General features: G+C 36.9%; 1 protein-coding gene and 1 long non-coding RNA gene across 6 annotated transcripts in view; both read right to left on the reverse strand.

The window, feature by feature from the left end:
• UBE2E3 (ubiquitin conjugating enzyme E2 E3) overlaps positions 1-25,579 on the reverse strand; it is an 87,832-nt gene extending 62,253 nt beyond the window's left edge. The window contains exons 1-3 of one of the 5 annotated variants that reach the window (XM_036023225.1): positions 25,446-25,579; positions 23,759-23,977; positions 21,917-21,967 (exon numbers count right to left, since the gene is read on the reverse strand). In XM_036023225.1, the coding sequence (XP_035879118.1) occupies positions 21,917-21,967; positions 23,759-23,952 (245 nt within the window). In that variant the 5' untranslated portion in view covers positions 23,953-23,977; positions 25,446-25,579. Of the gene's footprint in view, positions 1-21,916; positions 21,968-23,758; positions 23,978-24,416; positions 24,488-24,513; positions 24,748-25,010; positions 25,419-25,445 lie in introns of those variants that run through there. The other 4 variants (XM_028508975.1, XM_028508977.2, XM_028508978.2 and 1 more) reach the window with 4 other exon arrangements.
• On the reverse strand, positions 8,938-12,263 carry LOC118500063. The gene is made up of 2 exons (XR_004902586.1): positions 9,928-12,263; positions 8,938-9,712 (listed from the first exon to the last, which is right to left on the reverse strand). It is a non-coding gene; the product is annotated as an uncharacterized LOC118500063 (long non-coding RNA).
• Positions 25,580-25,957: the final 378 nt, after the last annotated feature.

A 25,957-nucleotide genomic window follows, 5' to 3' on the forward strand; every position in this document is an offset into this window, starting at 1 on the left:
CATGCAAATCTGAAAAGGCAGAGAGTGGAATTGACAAAATCTGCAATCACAATCAACATGGGGAGTGTAAAACAGACACTGGAGAGGTGATCCTTTAAAACAAGCTAAGACATGTCTATGAGAGCAAACCTTAAGCCTTTAAATCCAATGCCATTCTTGTTGGAGCAATGTTCTATATTAGTTGTGCTAAATTCCAGCTTCACACCATTAATTTTATTCTGTTGACACAAATCCCAAATAGTGCCATGAACTTGTGCCTCTCCATTCTGTCCCACTGTAGCTTGCTTTCAGAGTAGGGGACTTTAGAAAAGCCTCCTGATTCTGTTCCTACAGAAGGACTAGGGTTGGACCTTCTCCCTTTCAGCTATTGCAGCCACCTAACAACCCTCAACCCAACCACTGATAGTTACATCAGTACCTTGGTTGAGTTGTCACCATACACACAGGCCAAAATCCTGGCTACAGGCTCTTCAAAAAAAACTAACAGAAGCAATTCAATACATCTGAGATTTCCAAAAATGTACAGGCATACCTTGGAGATACTGTGGGTTCTATTCCAGAGCACCACAAATAAAGCAATAAGTCCTAAATCCCACTAAATAAGGCTAAATAAGGCCCACTAAATCCCAATAAGGCTAGCCACACAATTTTTTTGGTTTCCCAATGCATATAAAAGTTAAGTTTACACTATAATCTATTAAGAGTGCTATAACAGCATATGTATAAAAACTGTGCATACCTTAATTTAAAAACACTTTATTGCTAAAAATTACTAATTATCATCTGAGCCTCTGTGAGTTACAATCTTTTTGCTGATTGAGGGTTTTGCCTCAGTGATGACTAAAACACACTGTTGAAGCACAATAAAACAAGGTATGCCTGCAAACCTGTTTTGGTAAATAAAGTCATGCAAAAATCTAATTAACCCAACCCTTTGTAAACGTCCTTGCCATTCCACAATTCAAATAAATGTAATTTCATATTCGTAAAAAAGAGTCAAGACACAGATATCCAAAAGATTACAGCTATAAAAATAGGCCTGTTAAAAGTGGAATAAAGGAAAATATACATTTATACGACCACAACAAATTCGTCAATAGTTCTGTAACAGAAAGCTCTAATCCAGGGGAGTCAAACCCAACTGCTCTCTCAAGTATCAAGCAGGTAAGTAAATTAGTTAAGTAAGCCAGCACACAGGGAACAATGAGGACTGTGGAGAACACCTGCCACCCCAAAGAGATGCACATTGATTTTGGTGCTGAGTTCCCTGACTTGTGGTAATTCATTTCTCATTTGCAGTCCTTCTCATGGCCTCATGCTTCCAACGCTACCCAAGTCTCAGGAATAGAGTAATCACCTAGGTTTGAACCATATGTACACAACATTTCACTCTGTCCCCCCCCCCGCTGTGATGGATTCAAGGATGAACTCAATAGAGTGAATGGGATACCATCAGAATGCTAATGAAGATACTGGGGCCAAAATTCTCACACTATTTCACGCTGTATCTGAGCCTCAAGACTGTAGCTGGGAAGACACTAACAATTAATTATGTGATGAATACAAGGAGAATGCCTGTCTAATAATGGAGTTGACTAAGAGGAAAGCAGGGTTAGCAGAAGTCAGTCAGATGTAGATGACACATTTAAAGCCAACTCCACTTTGAACTCTTGAGTTATGTGAAGCAACTTATTCAGTTGTACCAGTATTTAGCTATGCCAAGAATTTCATGTTTTTCTTAGGCCAGTTTGGTTTGAATTTTTTACTACTGCATTCAAAGGCAATTTTTTAAAATAACTCACAAATACACTGTGCCGAGTTTGGCTGACAGGCCCTATCAGTATGCAAGTATATGCAAATATAAACCCTTAGGTTTTATTTAAAATTTCTTCAAAACATTCTCCTTATAAGATATAGTCTACCCTAATATTAAAAAAAAAAACAAAACACTAGCTTTCAGAACTACATTTAGCAAAAGGCCAAGAAGCAACAGCAACCTTAGTTGTCACTTGTAATACACATTACTTTTTTTCACAGTGCAGAAAACTATAATGCCTCGGCCTCTTTAAAAAGAAGTAAGCCCTAAGCATATACATACAACACAAATTAAAACATATTCCTTGTCACAGAGCATCCTTATTGCTTCACCCTCACAGCACATACACATTCTCACCCCCTGCCATCAGAACATCTACAGCAGTAATGATGCACAGCATGATCCTTGGCACCAGACTGACCAGAGTTTGAATCTTGTTTTCATCATTAATTAGTATGTTTTTAGACTAGTTACACAATCTCTCAAAAATTTATTCTTCTCTTTTCTAAAAACATAATTATCTGCCTGAGAAAACCGAGAAATAAGTAACACATGAAAATTACCTAGCAAAGAACCTTGCATAGTTGATACATAATAGCTGTTGTCTCAAATGGGCATGCATAGCTGAAATTAAGCAACACACAATTCAATACACAAGAAGGTAGATGGCAATCAAAATATACAAGACTAGGAGTCTTAGAAAACAGAATCTGGTTTTACCATGTACCATGTGTGAACAAATAAGTTTTGTTGCATAAAGCATTTTAATAATCAAATTTAATGTTCAAAAACAGTAAACTTGACTTACGGAATTACAGTGGTGAATAAAAATCACAATCCAAAAAACAGAGAACTAACCATAGCTTACTGAAAGTTTACATCAAATAAAGTCCAACCACAATTAGATTAAACTAATCTTACATGTTGAGACAGTATTATCCCTCCTGGAAATAAGTTCTTAAAGCTATAACTAATATGAATTAAAGTCTTTTACAAAATACTTTGATAAAGTCCAGAGACTAACCAACACAACTCAAGTTACAGACTAATTTGTCACTTCTAAATCCCAACTCCTCTTTCAATCCCCTACAGAGATCTCCTAGTCCCTCTACATGTCAGGGCCCTGACCTTGAGTTTTGAGAGGTCTGATGCCACTTCAGGCCTAATCTCTAGTTTTTTTTCTACCCATTCCTTCCATTGTGCTTTAGCAAGCCTACTTATCCAGTACTCCATTAACCTACCCCTTCTCCAAGTCAATTCTTTTGTTGTATTTCCACTTTTGTTCCCCTACACATTCATAATGGAGAAGAGGACTTCCAGGACTCAAGGCAAAACAATTTTATTCTCCCCAGCTATTTAAGAAGCTCTTTAAATCCTAATTTCAACAGACAAGCTCTCAACTTTCTAGATGGAGACTATAGTTATGCCCCTCCCACCTATCATTCCTGAATAAGTGATGTATTTTATCTTGTTTCTTCAAACTAATTTACATTAAATGTAATAATTCATTTATAAAACTCTAGAGCTTGGAAGTAACTTTTCAGTACCCTAAACCTCCTGAAATATTATGCTGAAGTATTTTTCTTAAGTGTCAATTCAAGCTTTCAATATGTTTTTAAAACAGTCCAAGTAGTGCAACTCCTCTAATGTAATTTCTAATTTCTGCCTTTAAAAGTTTGTGTGAATTCATATCCTTTACCCAATCATTATGAATCTTGACAGATCACTGATATGAGTGAACTCTTTATGAATAATACATACCCTTTATAATGCTCATGCAAACATTTTTTGTGTTTAAAAGTTTTGTTCCTTTTCATAGCACTTACTTTACATATTAGAATTTCAATCATCTTTATGATTTTGCTTATGGATTTAAAATTCATCTTCAGGGTCCAATCATGGACACCACACTCTACAACTCCAAAAGGTGCCATTCAAAGGGTATCCTGTGTTTAATGCATCATAGTGTGCAGCGTGACACCCCGTGGAGTTGCACAGTGTGGATGTTCTGCATCTACCAACAATACATATGCCCACTTTTCAAAGTTTTCCAACAGTTTGACTTTTTACAATACATATTTAAGATTTTCATTCATCTGAAGCTATAAAAATTGTGATCAATTTTTAAAATCACTGTTCATTTATCCCAATATCACTTAATAAATAATCTTAATTCCAGTTTTAGAAAGTTGCTTTACCTGCTTATTTTTTTAAGGTTTAATATATCGAGTCTCAAGCTGATCCTCTATTCAATAAAACTTTTTATAAAAACTGGGCTAAATTACTGATAATGAAAAAGGCAAAACATGGTTGCTAAATACAAAAATCTTAGTTTTTACCAGAGAAATAATCAATCACCATATTGTATAATTTTTTAAATTCTGTCCTACTCATCATTGCTACTGGGCTGGACAAAAACTCCATAAAGTTTTTTCCATAAAAGACACATTTCTCATTTTCACCAACAACTTTATTAATTTGGAAATTCTGAGCGTGTCAGCTATCTCCCACTATGGGCTTCTAGTGAACAGAGGCCAGGGGTGCTGTTAAACATCTTTCAATGCATAGGACAGCCTCACAGCAAAGAATTATTTGGACAAAATGTCAATAGTACCAAGGAACTTCACAAACCACTTTTGACATGTTCAATCAGCCACAGAACCTTCTCCATACACTGCACAAATCTTTTTTTTTTTGCGTTTTTACCTTTCTTGAAATAATAAAAAATATACCAAAAATGTCACATATTTTCTTCCATTTTCAATATTGAAATGGCTGCACAAAAGTTCACCAGTTTTGTTTTTTTTTGTTTTTTTGTTTTTTTTTAACACATGCTGATACGACAGCTGTCACAATACAATCTAAGAAAACTGTTTCAGCCCTGGCTGGTGTGGCTCAAGTGCCAGCCTGCAAACTGAATGGTTCCCAGATCAATTCCCAGCCAGGGCACATACCTGGGTTGCAGGCCAGGTCCCCAGTTGGGGGCATGCAAGAGGCAATTGATCGATAAATCTCTCACACATTGATGTTTCTTTCTCTCCCTCTCTAAAAATAAATAAATAAATAATCTTTTTAAAAAGTTTCAAATGATGTTAAAGACAGCTAGGCACTACTAGAGCCATCGTACGGGAAAAAAATTAATGGACTTTTTGGTCAACCCAGTATTTGTGGACAAAAACTATTTTTTTAATATTTGTATTAGAATTAATGCTAATACCTTGTTTTTCAAGGTGTTCTTTCAAAAGCCTATTTACTTTTCCACATAACAATAGCTATTTACCATTATGTGCAACATACACCATGTTTGTAGTATCTAATCCACTAAAAATAGATTACACAGGATTACTGTCTGCATTTCTGAGAGAAGAGAGTTAAATAACTTGCTCAAAATTTCTCCATTTGTGGAGCTGGGACCTGAATTTGTATTTGTCTAATTCCAAAGCCCTTTATCTGAGTGAGCTGGCCTTCCTGGATGTACAGAAAAAACAATTCTTTGGTAGGTGAAAGAATTGCTCTGTCTCTGCCTTCCCAATATGTATACCTTTTCTTTTTCGAATTAACATTATAGTCACAATTATTACATAACTACAATGGGGGCATCCTTGACTTTTCTTTCTCCCCTCTGTTCACAAGTTTTTTCAATGATCACAATGTTGACTTTTGTTACAGGAAAGCCCATTTTATTATGTTAAAGAAGAAATCTTCTCTACTTCAATGTTTAAAATGAGACTCAGTTTAAATATACCAAAGGAGCTCTGACTGGTGTGGCACAGTGGACTGAGTGCCAGCCTGTGAACCAAAACAAAGGGTCTCCAGTTCTATTCCCAGTCAGGGCACATGCCTGGGTTGCAGACAAAATCCCAAGTGGGGTACACTAGAGAGGCAACCACACACTGGTGTTTCTCCCCCTCTTGTTCTCCCTCCCTTCCCCCCTCTCTAAAAACAAATAAATAAAATCTTTAAAAATACACACACACACCCCCAAATGATGCAAATCCAAACCACAATAAGATTTCACTTCACACCCACTAGGATGGCTATAATTTTTTCTTAAGGTAGAAACTAAGTATGGCAAGCATGTGGAGAAACTGAAACTGTCATATACTGTTCATGGCAGAGTAAAATGGACAGTTTGGGGTTTTTTCAAAAACTTAAACAGAGAACTACCATATCAAACAGCAGTTCCACTCCTAGGGATATACATATATCTCAAAGACCTAAAAAAAGATATGTAAACAAATGTTAGTACACAAATGTTCAGAGTGTCACTATTCATGGTGGCCAAAAGGTAAAAACAACCCAAAAGTCAGTAACTAATGAATGAATAAAATATATTAAGTGCTTTTATTTCACATTGTGTATTTCTTGAAATATTCAATACTTTTTCTGCTTTAGCCTATTACTGTAGTCAGAGGACTAGGACTGAAACTCTTCACAAGCCTGTGAATAACTCCCTTTGTTAAGAGATATTATTCTTTTACTAAATTAATTCTACTTGTTTTTACAATTTTAATACTCCAGTTCATCAATGAGATTAGACAATTGTCATTTTGGTAGTAATGGTTATCTTACTTGGGGATTTAGATGGCATGTGCCTCAAAACATGTTTAAAGCAGAATAAAAAATAACATGGGAAATACCTGCCCCTTAAAAACAACTTATCTATAAATCTACAAATAGAAGTATTTAGCAAAAGTATAACTTTTTAAAGTTATTTTATAAACTAATTTATATGTTCAAATGAATAATCCTCTGTTGATTATCTGGAGAGCTGTTAGGCTTTTTTTTTTATTTTCTTGTTTTTATCAATAAAAAAACTGAGATTTAGGAATATCTCTGGTGTTTTTAGCTCCTGCCATCACCCCCCAAAGTTGTAACTTAAGTTCTGACTTACTTCTAGTTTCAGCTATTTGTACTACAATTTCAAGCCCTGATTAACTCAGCTGTGCACACATGCATGCACATGGCCTTAATGTTTAGTCAACTCCTCCCACACACTTTCACCAACACTTTTCCATTGTGAGAGGCAATCAAAGTAGGGAATGCTTAAGAAATAGTGGACCATTACATCAAGGAAGAAACATGATCTTAACTGTTGTTCTTTAGCTTTATAGAGAATAAACGGTATTTCATTACCTTCCCTGTACCTTCCCCACTCTCCACAGCCCAAAGCCTCAGAGTATTATTTCTCAAAAAAAATGACTGAAAGACTGCTAGTACCTGAATCCTAAGAGACATGCTTCATAAAATGGAGTCTCAGGCCATCCTTGGACTAAACTGGAATCTCTGCTTTGGAAAATTGTTGATCACAAGAATTTCTTGATTCACCAAGCCCACTCAATCTACTCACATATAGCATCACATAAGGTGACCCTATAATTTATCATAAAAACCAGGGCATCTCTGAAAGTGAAAGGAAATGCTATTAATAATGAGACCAAGACAACAGATACAGACCAGGATGTATGGTCAAAACAGGGTTCCTGCAGTACTCCACACTTTGAGAATTTGGTTAACTTTAGAATTACTTTCAATTAATAAATTCATTAAAATTATTCTAAAATTTGGAGCAAGAGCATTATACTAAGAGCTGAAAATATAAAGAAACATAAAATCTGTATCCAGTCCTGGTGTGTAGGCCAACTGGAAGAAGCACATGACAAGAGGTGATAAGTAGCAGAAATACGTAATACGTAAGTCTCTCAAAAGAGAGATCCAAATTTTGAAATGGGCCTTAAAAGAGCCACTACTACTGGAGGATGACAGCTATTTTAGGTAATAAGAGTGGGTAAACAAACAGAGCCTAGGAAACCCATGTTATGCCCAGGGCAGTAGGAAACAAATCACTTTTGCTAGAGCACAGGACTTTTATACATAATGGAAGATAAAAATAAGGATAAGTTAGAAGCCAGATGCAGAAAATTTTGATGGACAACCACTGAGATTTCTGAGGGAATGCCATAACCAAAAACCAGAGTTCACAAATCAGCATGAGTGCCCAGGGGAGATAAAAAGGGATACAAAATACAACAGTGAAAAAAGAATAGATATCACAAGGAGGAGGAAACAATAAATACTAAAGAACAGCAAAGAGGAGACAGTACAGATTTCAGAAATGGCAAAAAAGAAGTTGAAAATAAAGAGACATAAGGTGGGCACCTAAAAAAAAGAAATTAAAATAAGTCATGAAGAAAATACTCATGGCTAGAATATCAAATGGCATTATTGAAATAAAATAAAAGAGAAAACACCAAGTTAAAAAGAGAAGAAAAAATACGAGACAGAAAAGTAGAAAAGTGGCTAGCTACATACTAGGTTGGCCATAAAGTTAGTTTGGGTTTTCCTCCTAAGATGGTTCTAATAGCCCTTAGTCTTCTTTAACTTCATTAGAAACAACTTTGTCAGATTGTATTGTGACACCTGTCTTATCAACATTCATTATTTAAAAAACATCAAAATTAGTGAATTTTGTATAGCCATTTTAATACTGAAGATGGAAGACATTAAGTGAGATTTTTGGCATATTATGCTTTGTTATCTTAAGAAGGGTAAAAATGCAACTGAAATGCGAAAAAAGATTTGTGCAGGGTATGGAGAAGGTGCTCTGACTGACTGAAAGTGTCAAAAGTGGTTTGTCAAGTTTCCTGCTGGAGATTTCTCGCTAGACGATGTTCCACATTCAGTTAGATCAGTTGAAGTTGACAGCAATCAAATCAAGACATTAACTGAGAACAATCAACATTATACCATAAACAGGAGATAGCTGACATACTCAAAATATCCAAATCAATAAAGTTATTGGTGAAAATGAAAAAAATGTGACTTTTATTTTACAGAAAAACTAAATGGACTTTTTGGCCAACCCAATATATGAGTCAATAAACTAAAGAAAAACAGGAAGCCAGATAGGGGATAAGAAGAGAAAAGAGGGTAAAATTAAATGGGCTTTAATAATAAATCTCTCAAAAACAGGCAGAGGTTAACAATTAGAGACTAGGGGCAAAAGAAAAGAAAAGGTTCAGTTTGAGGTAATGGGCTAGCAGAAAATTCCTGTTAGGAACACAGGTTTTCCTGTAAATAAAATTAAATTCACTAATAATGAAATGATCAAAGGAATATACAAAGATAAAGTTCATATTTAGTATGAGATTTCAGAGTTTGAAAGAGATGTAAAGAGTTCAACTGATAAAAGAAAATACCACTTTTTGCATAGAGGACAACTTCATATGCAGTAAAATCACACATATTTGGTCATGATAGACTTTACCTAAGAAATCTATGACAATTATACATTACTTGAAGCAACAATACACAAAACATTTTAATTACAACATTATGACTTGCTCTCATAACAAAGGGAATCTAGACCAGTAATTCGCAACTTAAGGGGATAACCCTTCCTCCCTCAAAACATTTGGAACTGAGAGAAAGAGGGTGATTTCTGGCAACCACTTATACTGGGAGTGGCCCTATTAGCACTTAGTCAGCAAAGTCCAAAGATGCTTAATGTTTTCAAGGCAAAGCACAACCCATCCCAAAACACTAAGAAAAGCCCTGATGAGAAATAGTGTAAGGAGTCAAAAAGGTGGACTTCGCCGTGTGTGTGTGTGTGTGTGTGTGTGTGTGTTGCCTTGTATATTAGATAACAATAAGGTTAATTTTTAAACTCAATTCTTGTGCTAAATTACTTTGACTATAATAAAGTTCTTTGCATTACACATTGATCTATTTCAATTCACAACTTAAAAACAGAACTATAGTTCTAATAAAGATATTTCAGTTATTCTAATGCTAAGACATTAATTAGCCCTAGACAAATGATGAAGAGGTGACCAGGAAAATGTCATTTTTAAAAAAACAGTAGCTTCAATAACTATTCAATTTTCAAAATAATACCTAGGGCCCTGGCTGGCGTAGCTCAGTGGATTGAGTGCAGGCTGCGAACCAGGCATTGCAGGTTCGATTCCCAGTCAGGGCACATGCCTGGGTTGCAGGCCACGGCCCCCAGCAACTGCACATTGATGTTTTTCTCTCTGTCTCTGTCTCTGTCTCTGTCTGTCTCTCTCTCTCAAAATAAATAAATAAATAAAATCTTTAAGAAAAAATAATACCTAGGGCAAACGTTAAGTTGAATGCATGCATTTGCATTAGTTCACCACCAAATCTGACCATGCAATGTTTATACATCTAAACTTTCCTACGGCAAAAGCAATTTAAGTTTTCTTAAAATTAAAGTCTGTAAGGATTATAATGGCAATATACTAAATTACTGCAGTAGATTGAAACATAGCAAATATGAGTTCACGATGATTCTGAAAAGGATACTACGAAACCAATTTATAATTGTGAAAAATAATTAAAAATAAAATTGGTAAACAAGGGAAAAAATTAAGCACTTATTCTGCCTTCACTATGTAACTTACCCAACTGAGTAACCAAATATGTTAAGTTTCTCTTTAGAGTTATATTCCAGTGGCTGCCAAAATCACAAAGACAGTAAGACGTTATGTGTCCCCTGACAGAAAAACACACTATCACCTTTGAAACAGTTTTGTCAAAAATAATAGCACTGGCCAGTGTGGCTCAGGTGGTTGGGCGTCATGGCAGAAAGCAAAGGGTTGCTGGTTCAATATCCAGTCAGGGCACATGCCTAGGGTGCACAGGTTCAGCCCCAGGTTGGGGCGTGTACAAGAGGAAACCAATCAATGATTCTCTCTCACATCAATGTTCCTCTCCCTCTCTTTCTCCTTCCCTTCCCCTCTCTCTAAAAATAAACAAGTAAAATCTTTAAAAATAATATCACACCTAAATTTGACCAAGCCTCCTGATCTAACTGCCAAATTTATAGGAAACACTGAACATAAAGGAAGATATTAAACTATGCTATACAAATGCAATAAGCAAAATCCAGGCTGAGAAACTCAGCCCTATTTCATCATTAAATAAACTGCAAAACTGTAAATAAAAATAAACAGGGAACTTACAGATTAGAAGAGATATAAAAGAAATATCAACCAATCACAGTGCATCTACTTTATTTGGAAACTGATTCAAGTAAGTTGAGGTAGGGAGGAATTGTCTAGGACATTCATGAAACACTTGTAAATATGAACAATGACCGAGGAATTTCGGTAAAATTTTTAGGTATGTTAATGACATCATGATTAAAAGGAATACTCATCTCTTCAAAACGCACGCTGAAATACCTGTTTTTAAAAATGCAGATGAAAAGATGTTTGAGATCTGCTTCTTTATAATATGGAGGGTGAAATGGAGGGGGTAACAGACAAACAGGATGAATGGTTGAGGGTTGGTAGCTTTCAAATTGGGTGAAGGCTACATGGTGATTCATCATACATGTCTGTTTACTTTCGTATGTGTTTCAATTTCTCCATTAATAAAAAGTTAGTTTTCAAAAAACCTCAGCAGGAGGGAAAGTGATCATTGGCAACATATTTACTTTAGGGTTAAAAAAGGAAGAAAATGAATACTTGGCACAGCCCTCTAATGGATATGGGGATATTAAGCATCTGAGAGTCTGTAACAAAAATGTCTTTTAAATTTTTAAACAGACCTTGGTGTAAAGGAAATCTGAAGGTATACTAGTTAAAACTGTCACTGAATTCTACTTAGATCACATGCATATAAATTTGTGTTTGAACCCTTGGAAATGCCAGATTTTGCCTCATTAATACAGCAGGTAAATTTACTACAAGCATATATATCACAAATCCAACAAATACTCTTAGAAACAAGTGTGAAACAAAAACAAAACCAGGAAGGTAAGGCCTTATGGTGGCCTCTATATTTTGTTGTTGCTTCTGTTTAAATTGAGAAGACTACAGAAAGCAATAGGAAGCTATAAAAATCATGTAGTCACAATCTTCTATGATCGATTCTCTAAGGGGACTCAGAATAAATGGATTCTTGACCTACTAAAATTTAATGTGAAAAAATGATCCATTTGTAAAGGACCTATAAGCTTGTAAATGGCAAAACGAACTACAAATAACCACCCTCAGAAAGGGAATGAATGGTGTTTATAAAAAGTGAGACGCATGGATGTAACAGGAGGATCATCATGATGATTTATAAGTAAAGGAAAATAAAAAGGTAACAAAATTCATGTTTCCCTAGGCCTTTCATTCACACCAAAACATGTGGAGCTATACTCCCCAAAGTAATTTCAGACTAGAGATGTCTTTATTTCTCCCCAGACAAGCTGGAAGTTAAACAGAATGACAAAGTGTATTTGCTCTGGGACAGTGAAACAGCAAAGAAACTTTGGAATGGCATAAATGATTCAAATCCCTCCAAAACAGGCAAACTAAACCTTAGACAATGAGTGAACACAGCACTATTGCATTCCTTTCAAAGTCTTGTCTGTTGCAAATAACCAAAAAATTAAAACAATTATTATGTACACCAAGGACCAAATAGAGGTAACTGAGATTTTTTTTTTTGATCCTCACCAGAGCATATACTTACTGATTTTAGGGAGAGTGAGAGGGAGACAGGAGGAGGGGGAGGGACAGAGAGAGAAACATTGATCAGTTGCCTCCCATATGCACCTGACCAGCAATCAAACTTACACCCTACATAGGTGCCCTGACCAGAGATCAAATAGGCAACCTTTTGGTGTACTGGACGACGCTCCATCAATCAAGCCACCCAGTTAGGGCAGAACGAGGATATTAATTATATAGAGAGATGAATGGAGGAAGAGAAGTATCAATGTGGGGTTGCCTCTGCATGCCCCTAACTGTGGACCTGGCCCACAACTCAGGCATGTGCCCTCACCAGGAATCAAACTGGTGACCTTTCAGTTTGCCGAACACATGCTCAACCCACTGAGCAACACCAGTCAGAGCAAGACTGGGATTTTTAAAAATTTAAGTGATCCTAGAAATTTGACCCTATGGCCATTACCCTTAAAGTTAATCACTTTCCACTGATCATCCAAAACAGGCACTAAAACCAAGCTTATGCTGTTTATCTATACATCCTTATAAAACCAATGAAATGTTAATGGAGAAAAATCTCCAAGTTTTAGAATTTAACTTTCTATTGCATTTAAACAAGATACAAGGCACAGAGTGATTTGTAAAACTCATTTCATCAATCTAAAATAAACCATATAAACCTATCAGTTCACCTAGAAAAACATTCTGATAAGTGAACCAGCACCTCTTTCCAAGGGACTCTCAAGAAAAAAAGCAAATCCCCATATTAATAACTATGAATAATCTTTGTACAAATTCACAGTATAGGAAAAACACTATTTAAGTAAACTATGAACCTATATAAAACAAGACAAAATTAGGATGAATCTAATATAAAGCCAAATTTCTGTAAAAAATCACATCTGGTACTAGTATTAAAAAATAAGTAAGTGTACACGTTGCTAAGATATCAGCATTAAAATTCTCACAAAATCCTATGTGAGTGGCAGACTTTTCTCCATGAAGCTAAAAATTCTTATCTACAGATTTTTTTCCACTTCAAAGCAATTCATAAACATAGACTGCTTCAAAATACCCCACTGAAGAAAGTAGAGGTAAATTTAAAGTTACTCCTTGGCCCACAGGAAAGCCGTATGCAAAGAACTACAGACAGAGAACAAAGATTTGCCTTTTCCATTATGATCATACTCAATCCCTTATCCTCTTCCTTACAAGGTAAGAGAATAGGGCAAGAAAGCTGGCAAGTTGGGGAATGAGGCCTGAAAAGCAAATGCTTCCAAATACTTTTTTTTTTTAAAGAAGAGAGCCTAGTACCCCCAAGTCAAAGAAGGAAACTCACTTTTCTCCAAGTCACCATACTTACCATGTTCTAAAAACCCTACCAAAACAGTATTCTGGATCCTTCAAGAGACTAAAGCAAACAAATGAGGTATTTATTTACACTAAGCATGCACTGCTGGACCCATAATCAACTCTGAATCCTTTTACCAAATTTCTCAAGCAGCATTGTACAGAAGCCAGAAGTGCTTACTTTCATGTCAAAGTCTAGAGTTTTGCCTGGGTGTGTTGTGTATATGAATTGTGTACATGACAGCTGGCAATTTTCTCAACTCTCAGATTCAGTTCTCAAATCTTAACAAGAACAATACCTATTTCACAGGGTTGTTTGGGAAATTAAGATAGCTTATTAATAGGTACTATACTGTGGAATCCAGTAGTATCAGGCTGAGTACTCAATTATGCCCTCCTTCCACTTTTGCAGTGACAGTGAAAGTCGTCTGTTCATGGAAGTATATGTTTTTGTGTCAGAGAAACTGATTTCTCACTGAATCCCCATATGCTTCCCTATGCTTTCCAGCCACCTTGCAGTTGGTGGAGGCCATGTGATTAATTCACGTCTTACTTCTAGACCAGAGCACTTAAAAGCTAGCACAAGACCCTCCAGCTCTCTTGCCTGGACATATGTTCCAAATGACTGAGCTATACGCAAGCAGCAAAGATCTGAGTCAACACATGCAAGAACTACCCATAAGAGTTCCTGGACCTACAGTGGAATTCCTGTGAGCAAGAGAAATAAAGCTCTATGTTTATATGTCATAAGCCTTCTAAGGTTGTTAATGCATCACAAGTTAGCAAAACTTAGCATACCCTTTACAGACAAATTGCCTCAAATGCTGCAAGATAAAATGCATACATAAAAATGGCAAATAGTATGTCCAAGTATTAAAGGATATCTTTTCTGTATATCTAAAAAATGAAATGATCAAAAGACAATATTTGATAGTGAAGTAGAAAAGTAATTCAATATACACAGAATAACTTCAAAAAATGATACTTATAGTTTCACCTTGCAGGGGAAAAAATCTAAAATCAAGAGTCTCAATATTTTTTCTAGTTAAGCATACAAATTATACAACAAAAAGCAATGACCCAAAAACAACTAAGAAACTGAAAATAGCTATTAGAAAACAAGTAAAAGGAAAGCAGAGCAAGACTTTAAAATACCCTATGATTAACACAACTGTAGTCATTTATCATTGTAATAGAAGTACTATAGGACCACAACTGCTTATGCATAATTCTGGAATCCCAAAATCTCTGGGGGGGGTGGAAATCAAAGGTTTTTTAAAAAGTAAGTTTGGAGCAAAATAATGTGTCAGTAATACCAAACACGAACCAACTTAAAATATTTGTAGCCTCTATTTATCCCACTTAGTATGAATGCTCGTACATTTTTCATTTAGAAATGTGAATATGTTTGATTATGGAGTGCTGCCCCAGATCTCACTGAAGGCATTACATAAAATACAAAAAGCACAGCATATTCCCTTTCTAAAATCTGAAGATTTCTGCATTCTGAAATACATCTGACCCCATTAGTTCAAAATAAAAAACTGTGAACTTATAACTATAATAGAAACAAATAATTTTGTATTGTTCTTATGATGAAAATAAAACCCAAATGAAATGTAAAGCTGAATTCTGATGATTTTCCAATGGTGCTTCTCCTTGATGATACTTCAGCATCCCTAGGAGAATGACTCTACCAGCCTAAAGTTAGATCATGTGGGGTATAATTAACTAGTAGAAGACATAAGAAATAAAAAGACTGCTCTAAGTATTTCTGGCTTCAAGAGACCAAAACTGTGCAGGTACTCCGGAGAGCCACTTCTGTGAGTTCACATCAATAATATCATATACACATATCAGATAATACAATATAGACTATAGCACCAGAGTAGTGGAAGGTGGGGACACCAGCTCCAAGGAAAGTGTAGAATATATTAAGCAAGCATCACTAGTAAGATAAGCTGTTCAAAAGCAAACTACACAAAAATCCAAGAAGCAATATTAACAGAATAAATATCTACAGCAGGATTTCTCAACCTCAGCACAACCAATATTTCAATCCAAATAATTCTTTGGGATTTTGCTGTTTGTTTTTTTATTGCGGGGGGGGTGGGGGGGCAGTCCTAGGCACTGTAAGGTAATTTAGCAGCATCCCTGATTTCTACTTACTGAACGGTTGGTCAGTAGCAGCCCCATTTCTTTCCAAGTTATGAAAAGACAAAAAAAAAAAAAAAGAAAGAAAAAAAAAAGAGGTCTCCCAATTGTGGAGGGGTTAGTGGCGGGGCAAATAGGGAGGCAAAAGTGGACCCCAGTTGAGAACCACTCATGCAGGGGCAAATCAAATAGTACAAGTTTACAGATGTTTCTTCTAGATTGTAACAAAATGTTAAGATACCTGTCAAAAGCAGTGTAAGAAGAGGGAAAAAAAACATTTTCTATTTCTCTAGATCTACAAGTAGTTTTATGTTTTTAATCTCACTTTTGTAGGGAAGACCAGAATGGCAGATCAAGTTCTCCATTCTTATTCTTGCATTATAAGCAAGAACGACTTGTTAATTTTTTTCATAAGTAAACATATCCATCTGTTGTTCCATCAACTCATTCAAGGAGGGAATGAGGTACCCACTGCTTATCTACTGAAAGGAACAAAACAATATGAGAGTCTTCGATGTAGCTGCAAAACAACCATATAATTTTTGAGAATGCACACTTGTTTCCACTCACTTTCTAATAATTATTTTCATTAAACTTAACAGATCCCTAATAAAAATGTGCTCTTTGGGGGTAGAAGAATAGTTTTAATCACATCATTCTTTTGGAAAAAGTTTTTAGTCACAACAGTATTGAGTCCTTCTGCAACACTGGCATGCATGTGCACATGAGGGAAATAATTAGGCTTACTGTAATTACCGTATCAATTTTCTGCTATTGAAAAAGGTAGTTAAATATACATTTGAATATTAAAAGTTACAATTATGAAAAAAGTAAAAATATATGACAAATGTAACAGATTTTCTCCACTCTGAAGTCATTATTTCGCCTGAAATTTCTATTCCTGTCAATCTGACAGATTTCAATTTATTAACAAATCATCACATGCAGAAAGCACTGTGTGAAGTCAAGAAATACAAAAATGTCCCAAGAGTCCTCCTTTCAAAGGAACATGATCTCTTGCAGAAAGTAGACCAACAAGTAAATAATTATAGTATGTAGCACTAATATAGTACATTCTGTATTCACAGCTGTGCTGAAGCAACTATTAGCTTCCTGAAAATATTTAAAACTATTAGTAATGTCCAAGTGCCAAGAAAAATCCTCATGATTTCTGAGGTCTACACTGATGCCAAAATTTAATTAATTAAAATAAAATAATAGTAACTATCCATTAGTAGATGCCTACGATAGGGTGGGATGGAAAATACCTTCACTGAGAGTAATTCTGTATTTATCTGTTTTACAAATCAAGCTTCCAATTATAAGTTAATCTTCTGGAGTTGAAAATGGAAAGACTAAATGACTCATGAGACATAATTTGTTTTATAAAATACAGTGCATTTGCATAGCACACACTAATAAGAATAATACCAATAATTAAATGTATAAGTAAAAAGAAAAAGCAATCTATATCTGTGGGAGGGTTTACAATCCGGTGGTACTGTACAAGCAAGCAACGAAGCTATATAGATATCACAGTTTATTTTGATGAAGACTTGCCTTCATACACCAATTAGGAAAAGCTTCCAAATCTGTCCTTAGATCACAGACAAGGAAAGGATATTATGCTTAGGTAACTGGTAAACTAAATCAATTCAGAATCTATATTTTATATATACTGACATCATCTCATTCGTAGTAAAACTTCAAATTCTTATAATGAAATATTCAAAAAGATAATCATCAACCTTATTTAAAAATTTTCCATTATAATTTCCTGGACAGTCAAAGCATTCTCTGAGCTAAGTATCATTAACCTTATGCATATTCCTTTAACGGGGACATACTATTTGTTCATCTTTGCCCAATATTCTTACATTTTCTTTTTTACTCAAGTTCCAAGCAACTGCTTTTACTAACATCAAATATATGTTCTCAATAAATGAGTGCCGAACTGATTAAAATGAAATTATCCCTAAGGTAGAAGGGATGTACAGGAGGAAAATGCAAGCAAGAGAGGAGACAAGCTGCAACACTGTCTCCTACTATTTTTAATCATAAAAACCCGATTTACACTGCTACAAAACTAAAACATATTAACTCATCCGGTACTCACAAAGAAACTATACAGAGGGTATCATTTTAATCTCCATTTTACAGCTAAGGAAACTGAAAGAGAACTATTCCATAACTTATCTAAGGTAACATAGCTGGCTAGTAAGTGCCAGACAGGGATATGAACCCAGACAGTCGAGCTGCCAGCACCAGTGCTTTTCAAGCCTTAATGTACATACAATCACCTGGGAATCCTGTTGAAATTCAAATTTGGATTCAGTACATCTGCAGTGGGAGCAGGCAAAATTCTACATTTCTAACAGTCTCACCTCTGATGCAGATGCTGCTGGTATAAAGATTACTCTTTGAGCAACAGAGTTCTATAGTCCATCCTAGAAAATGTTGAAAAGTGGTAACAATCCTCAAAAGGAGGTAGAGTTCATTCACAGACAGAGCTTATGACTAAATCAAGGCCAGCTTCTGATTTTGAACTTACTTGCCCCTTTTATTAATTATTTTTAAAATCAAGAAAATTAGCAAAATTTGCAAGTATTATAGTACCTGCTTTCAGGTTTTGCACTGTAAACACATTAATAGTATAACTTCATACTGTAACACCTCCTTCCAGTAAAACTTTCCCACATCCAAAAACAATTTACTAATGTCCCTGAATATCTCCTTTAACACAGATTTAATCTGAATATATTTTAAAAACATCTTAAGACTGTGTATTTGTACTTTCTTATGTATGGAAAGAATAAGAGGTTGAGTTAAAAATCCAGCATCTTTCTGTATTTTTGCTGCTTATACAAGTGGTAACTGAGAGGACAAGAACACACTTTGGGAAACAGGTAAAACATAAATGTCTGAACAGCACTTCATTCAAAAATTCTAGTCATTAACTTTCCCTAAAAACAGGTAAGAAAATGCCCATAATACAATTTCTCTTCATTCTCATCAACTATTTATACCCTAATCTAGATTATAGTATATAAGAGAGTATAAATTGAAGCCACAAAATATCATGCCTGCATTGAGGATGCTTAGGCCTAAGGCACTCCCATACCTAAAAACTGAAAATACCATATAAGAAATAATATTTTATCAAACTTTTATACTATCAGCAAAAGAAATATCAATAGTATCAAAATATATTCAAACAAGGTCAAGACCACACACATAATTCAACAATTAAGTTCTAGTATCACCCTGGGAGAATACAGTATTAGACACGGCTATGTAATAACTAAAAAAATATTTCATTAATTAGACATAGAAAGGAACTTAAATCTTAATCTAGTCTGAATAATTTTGGTTTTGTAGAGTTACCTTGTATTTCATTCAACTTTTTCCTAAATGTACACAGATAAACTTTCATTGCTTCCCTGAGGAACAATTAAACCTGTCACACACTTTGACAAGCTTATAAAAATCATATTCAAAACTTTAATGGAATTCTGATTAACTACACATGAAAGTCAAAAGAAATAGGTTTCATCAGTTTCAAGCAATATAAATTCATATATTCTAAAATTTATTAATATAGCACCCCATTTTTAATAACATAAGACATTTGAACTATATAATCACCATAAAGCTAAAATCCTCACTGATGCACCTGTGAATTATGAGAACACCAGAATCTGTCACATACCTGACATGAGTACAGGTACAATACAAACTTGGAATTCACTATCAAAAATCCTAAAATGCCTCTCCTAAACACTCAATATTCCAAATTCCTGCTCAAGGACAAGGACTAGGTATTCCACCCAAAAGAAAATGAAGACACTTACAATAAAACACACAAAAGTATCTGGATATTTTACACATCAGGTATACGGAAGAAGACTGTACTCAAACTAATTAAGAAACAACTTTCCCCCAGTTCCCTACTAAGACTCTTATTTTCTGTTTTTTCTTTAATCACTCAGTTACAAATAAATGCATAAATTAAAGAATTTAAGAACTGAAAGATGTCAACTGTTGCAGTTGACAGAAAACTTATGTTGTGACAAGGGAAAGCAAAGACGATATACTCCATGTTACTGTTCACAAGCCAGCCAGAGGTTTGCTATTTCACTAGTCCAATCATTAAATTTGAAGCGTTATTTCACAGACTGAAATTAAATCTGGTATACAAAGAGAAAAATAAAATCGAGCTAACTTTCTATCTTCTAGAAAGATTCTACTTCCTCTAAAATAATCCTCAGTGACCTTGTGGAACCATTCCCGTGTTAAAATGAACAGCGTACTTCTTCAACTGAAAAGCTATGCTATTACTCTAAAGGCATTCATCAACACATGTTTCCTGGACTCTAGCTTTATGCACGTGCAACAGCTTGGGCCATTTGCAGAAAATCAACAGAAACCTTTAATAATGTTGACCTTATATGAAATTTTAAAACATTTAAGAGTTTTGAATTGATAGTTCTTTATACCTTTTGTAATAGGAAATATCAAAATACACTGTGCAAATGAGGTGATTCTTCAGAGAGCAAATTTAACTTACCCCCCCCACAAATGGCTACTGACTGACATAACATTTAGAAGCCTGAAAATACTTAGATTTATTCTCCAGAGCAGTGCTGCTCAATACAAGTATAATCATAAGCCATATATGTAATTTTAAATTTTCTAATAACCACATTAAAATGGTAAATAAAAGTGAAATTTATTTTAAACCATACTTTATATACCCAATATATCCAAAATATTTTCATTTCAACATGTTATTAAAAATATACATCAGTAAGATTATTCTACAGTCTTCATACTAAGTTTTCAAAATTTAATGTGTATTTCACATTTAGAACATATCTCATTTTGGACTAAGCTGAAGTAGATAATAGCCCCCAGTCACTAGTGGTACATCACTGGACAGCACAGCTTGTTAAGTAATAATTTCTGATACGACATTCTGCTATCTGTTTAGGATTAGTTTACATTCATGTTTCCTTTTGGAACTGAAATTGCTGATTATACATATGAGCAAAACTGTTAATTCATTAGATAAATCAGAATCAGATCACCTTATCTGAGGATCGGTTAACATGCAAAGAAGGAAGTAACTGGATTATACCCTATCATATCTCAAATAGACTTCAGAGATAGATCTCATCACATCAGGAGTGTGCACAACTTTGTAGCAAAAATACAGGTAAGACAAGAAAACATTTTCATACCGAACCACAGCACTGCCTTATTTCTAGCAACCACTCTCATTCTTGAGCACATATCTCTGTGCAACTTATTTACAAGACTGTTTTTCTAAGTTTGATGAATTTTGGAAACCATAAAGACGCTGTTGAGAAACAGAGCACTACGTAAGATGAACTGAAAACATGTTTCAAAGAAAAAATTATCAACCAGTTATTTTAATGCACCTTATACTAACCAACAACCTTAAATTATTCTACATGAGTTCCACTGAAATGAATTCTTTCTACAAATTCCAATTCATTTTGTTTCTCATACACATATTTCAAGCACCTAAATTACTAAGAATGCCCCAAGTAATTAGGACGTTTGATTAAAATGTAAATAATTCCAACATTGCATTCTCTAGAAAAGAACTAAAACCGTTAGCTTAATACATAAAATTTGTCCTTATGGCAAGTTACTGAATAAATCACCCAGAAACAACGACAATACTCTTGGTTTACTGCATTTACATTTGTAATACATTCAGTGACTTCTAAATTGGAAGGTCAGTTCAGGTAGCACATAAGCAGTAACTTTAAAACTTAGAAAAATTTTACAAGTTTCTGCAATATACTTCTGAATAAACACACTCTACAGAAACATTACAACAGAACAAAAATCAGCACCATTCACACTAACCTCAGTAAAAAGCACAAAATCAGAACCTAAGTCCAAAATGTATAACACATGCTAAAAAGTATTCTTTCCTCCCAAATTTATTTAATTCACCATAGACACTGTTTGTTTAATCCATGTGCAAAGCTGAAAAGAAGCAAATGTAGCCTCTTCAGCAGCACACACATCCATGGACAATACATTGATCTGGATATTTTTCCCACAATTTGAAACTAAATTAACAAAATTTGTTTATTACCTGCAGTTAGGAGGAGGATCAAGGGTTATTTCAGCTAGCTCCTTCTGAATTCTGTTAGTGAAATGAGAACAGACAAAAAGGATTTGAGATAGTCTACAGAATAACCGGGGAATTACACTGCCCTCTACCACCATGCAGTTAAATGCAAGGCTGGCTTTGCCTTCAGTAATGCTAACATGGCTGCTTCCTCTTTGTTCTCAGAGGCATAACCCAAATCCCTTAACAGAAACTTTGCAGCTTTTTTTCTCACTTGCTACTGTAAATAAGTAAGACATTTACACCTGTTTTGAGAAATAGTCCTCCACTAGCACTCAGTAAAGGATGTAAAATCTATTTTAAAACACTTTTTACCAAAGAAATTCTCTTTTCAAGCTTATATGCAAATGAGACAAAAAGGGAGGAGGGAAAGCACTAGAATATTTGACAATGACTTCAAGTCACTTTTACCAAGGTAAGAATTAACAAGCTACTGTTCTGACACATTAATAGTTTTGATATTTTACCTGCAAAAAAGAAGTTTAAAATGTACAAATGTCTTTACCAGTGAAAAACTTCCAAAGGACTCTGGCATTATTTAACCATGTCTGTTTTCCCTAATCTTAAGTACAACATTTAAATTTAATAAATTTGGGGAGAAAAAAGATAAGGAGACACATTATATAACTCTGAGTAAAGAGGGGGAAGCAGTTACTGATTTTATTCAAATTTAAAATGCTTCCAAAACTTAACATTTTAAAAATGTTCCTCAATAACATTACAACAAATTGACAAAGATTATAAATTATTGCAAAGACTACTGCTATTTAATAAAATATTCTCGTTATTACCACTTAATTATTGATACAAGATTAAAAATCCACAGAGAAATAAGAGTACTTCTGCATCACTACAAAATGCCAGTATTTGACCAGTTTTATATTTTCTTTTCCCCATGGCTGTGATCAATGATAATCAACAAAATGTCAACACTGACTAATACTGTAGGTACATCTGATGTATAATTACTACAATTCATGGATATTCCACTACTACCACTAATGGAGTCCCACTTGACAGCACATTATTTTCACCATCACAGATAATAAAAATCAACAGGAAACGAATGATCTTTCGAGTGTACCCAACAAAATACGTTTGTCCTGCTGTTGAGCATTAAAGTGTCAAGCATATTCACAAGTTTAAAAGGGAAAAAACACAAGGACAAATTAAAGTTTTCAATCACCAAGAGCCACCTAAAATTATAAATGGCTACTTATCAGCTGTATTTGCCCTTACAGGAATTTGGAAGCATAACCATAATTCAACTACAAAAAGTAATTATCTGGGATGCATGACTTAAAATACAAGTTTAAAAAACTGAAAGCATATATGAATCAGTTTTTAAATCTGCTTTCAAATATAGCCAAGGCAGTGAATTTACAAATATCTAGCAAACATGACTGTTTCTGATCATTAAGTTTCATGAAGAGAGGCACTGCTGATATGTACAAGTGTCAATTTCAATGAATAAGAGTATGACTCATTAAAAGGAACACCCTCAATGTACCAAGTAATTTAGGTTCACCAAATTTTCCTTGCACAACTCCTTAAACAATCTGAGAATATAAATCCAATCTTGACTCAAGGACACTCTTACTGAAGTTACCAAAGTACAGAATAAGTTTGCTTAAAAGTATAATTCTAGGGAGATGGCTCATATACATACCACCTGAAGAATGACAACTCATTCGAGTACAAACAAAACTGACCACGGAGTAAATTTTTTTGAACTACTGCTACAAAAGTGTCCAACCATTTGGAAGACAACCTGACAGTGTGCTTAATCCTTCTTTTACACATTACCTTTTAGCACTAGTGGATAATTTAGCAGTGGTTTTGCTAGAGAGTTTGGTGTTTTTCTTCTGCTGGGTGGCAGAAGGTTTTCTTTCTTCTTGTTCTTCAGGCTCTGGAGCGGCTGGGTCTCGCTGGTCTGCATCTGAACTACCACTGCTGGTGCTGGGGCTCTCATCATCGGACCTTTGCCTATCACTGGACATCTTGATGAAGTTATTACTTGGAAAACTTTTAAAAAAAGGGAAGAAGAAAGGAAATGTTAAGTCTAAGAAATAAGCCAATAGCACATTCTTCTCTTAACATTCACCTAAAATCGTATTTTAATGAAAACGCTTCAAAAGTGTTCACACTTATCACATGGTCCAGCAAGGTTACAGAAGAGGTGGTGTGTCTCACAACCCCAGCGTTCAGAGATTGACCGAACTCAAGTTAGAAAACCCACTCACATTTTTTTCCACCCCTTGGACAATCTATCAATTGTCTACTTTCTCAGAAGGCATGAAACAGATTTGCCAGGGAACTTAGGCAACGAGCATTAATAACATATGACACACTGTAAATAACAAATCTCGCTGAAAAATGTTCAAAAGTCACTAATAACGTCTAAATATTTACACACTGACATTGGTCAAAGCTACCAAATTCCCCTTCCGAGAGGAAAACATACCCTGTTAATCGCCCATATGCTTATTTAAGGTGGCGATTCCTCCTCGGTGCACGTAATCCTTTAAATACAACACTCAGAAATTTAAAAATCAACTAACAAGCTCCTCTAGCCGTTTCCACGGCCAGCAGCAAAGATTCATCCGGCCAAGACCGAGCTGCCACCCTGGGAAAAGCAGAATCCAAACTGCACCTTCTGCAAAGCTCCCAATGCCATCAAGGTTCCTCGCTCAATTTTTACATCTCGGACCGACATTTTGTCAAAATAACGAGAAAAAAAAATATCAGAGGAAAAACAAACAAACAAACAAAGCCCCAAGAAGTGCAACAAATTTCCGCACCCGCGGAGGCGAGCCACGGCCGGCGGCGGCGGCCACGCAGCTCCGCGGCCCTTTGTGGGGAGGGCCGCGCGGGGGCCGCGGGCAGCGCTCGCCGCGCCGGGCGCCAAGTGATGCGAGCAGCCCAGCCGGCCCCGCCGCGGCTCGCGGACACCGGCGGCGCGGGCGCCCGGCGCGAACAAAGCTGCCCGCCCCCACCCCCTCCCCCACCGCCGCCGCCCCGGCCGCCCCCCACGCGGCCCCCGGCCCCTCCGCCTTACCTCGGCCGCCCGCCCGGCCCGCTCACGCGCCGCTACGGTGTGGGGGAGGGAGAGAGAAAAAAACCCTTCCTTAAGGAAATGGAGGCAGCTGGGGGGGGGGAAAGGGGGGGGGAGGGAAAAAAAGAAGCCGAGGAGGCTCTGGCCGGGGAGTGTGGAACATTGAAAGTCGGAGGGGGTTGTGCAGTGCCGGGCTCCGGCCGGAGGGTGGCGCCGCCCAGCGCCTTCGGAAAAAAATGGGGGGAGTGGGAGCTCGGCTGGGCGAAGGCGCGAGCTCCCGACGAGGCGGAAGGGACGCGGGAGACCCCCGCGCGCTGTGGCCTCCCGCCGCCGCCGCCGCCGCCCGGCTCGGCTCCTCCCGGCCGCGCAGTCAGCAAGTTCCGAGGCGATGAGGGGGGAGGGGCGGGCGCGGCGGCGGTGCGCGTGCTCGCTGCTTGCCTGGCGGAGGGGCGCGCGCCGCCGGTGCTCGGCGGGCACGAGCTGTTCCCGCGCGCTCCCGCGCGCTCTCTCCGCGCCTCCCTTCACCCGGGGGGCGCACGCGTCCGCCCGCGCGCGGCCAGGACAAAGAGCGCGGCGGGGACCCGGCGGGCTGGCCCCTGCCACCCTTGGCCTCGGAGCCAGTGCCTGAGAGGGCGGGGGCTTGGGCGCCGTCTCGCGGGGCTGCTGTGCCGCGGGGTGGCTTCCGGCCTGAGCCCGCCTCCTGAGCGAGGCTGCCCATTGGACTACCTGCCCCGCAGGCTGGGGCCGCGTGCCTTCGGGGCGGGCTGACCGAGGTCATCCTTAGGACTGGCCATATCCCCTCTGTCTGCGCAGGGCTGGAGTGGACCCCAGAGCACCACGACTGGACAAGGGCCCTGGGCGCATGGTCGGGAGTCCCCAGCTGCCCTGCAAGACTGGAGACTAATAGATGTCTTTGAGGAGGCCAGGCACGCAGGTGGAGGAAAGCTGCC

This window comes from Phyllostomus discolor, chromosome 4 (genome assembly GCF_004126475.2).
Source record: "Phyllostomus discolor isolate MPI-MPIP mPhyDis1 chromosome 4, mPhyDis1.pri.v3, whole genome shotgun sequence".
In the NCBI taxonomy this organism is placed as follows: Eukaryota; Metazoa; Chordata; class Mammalia; order Chiroptera; family Phyllostomidae; genus Phyllostomus; species Phyllostomus discolor.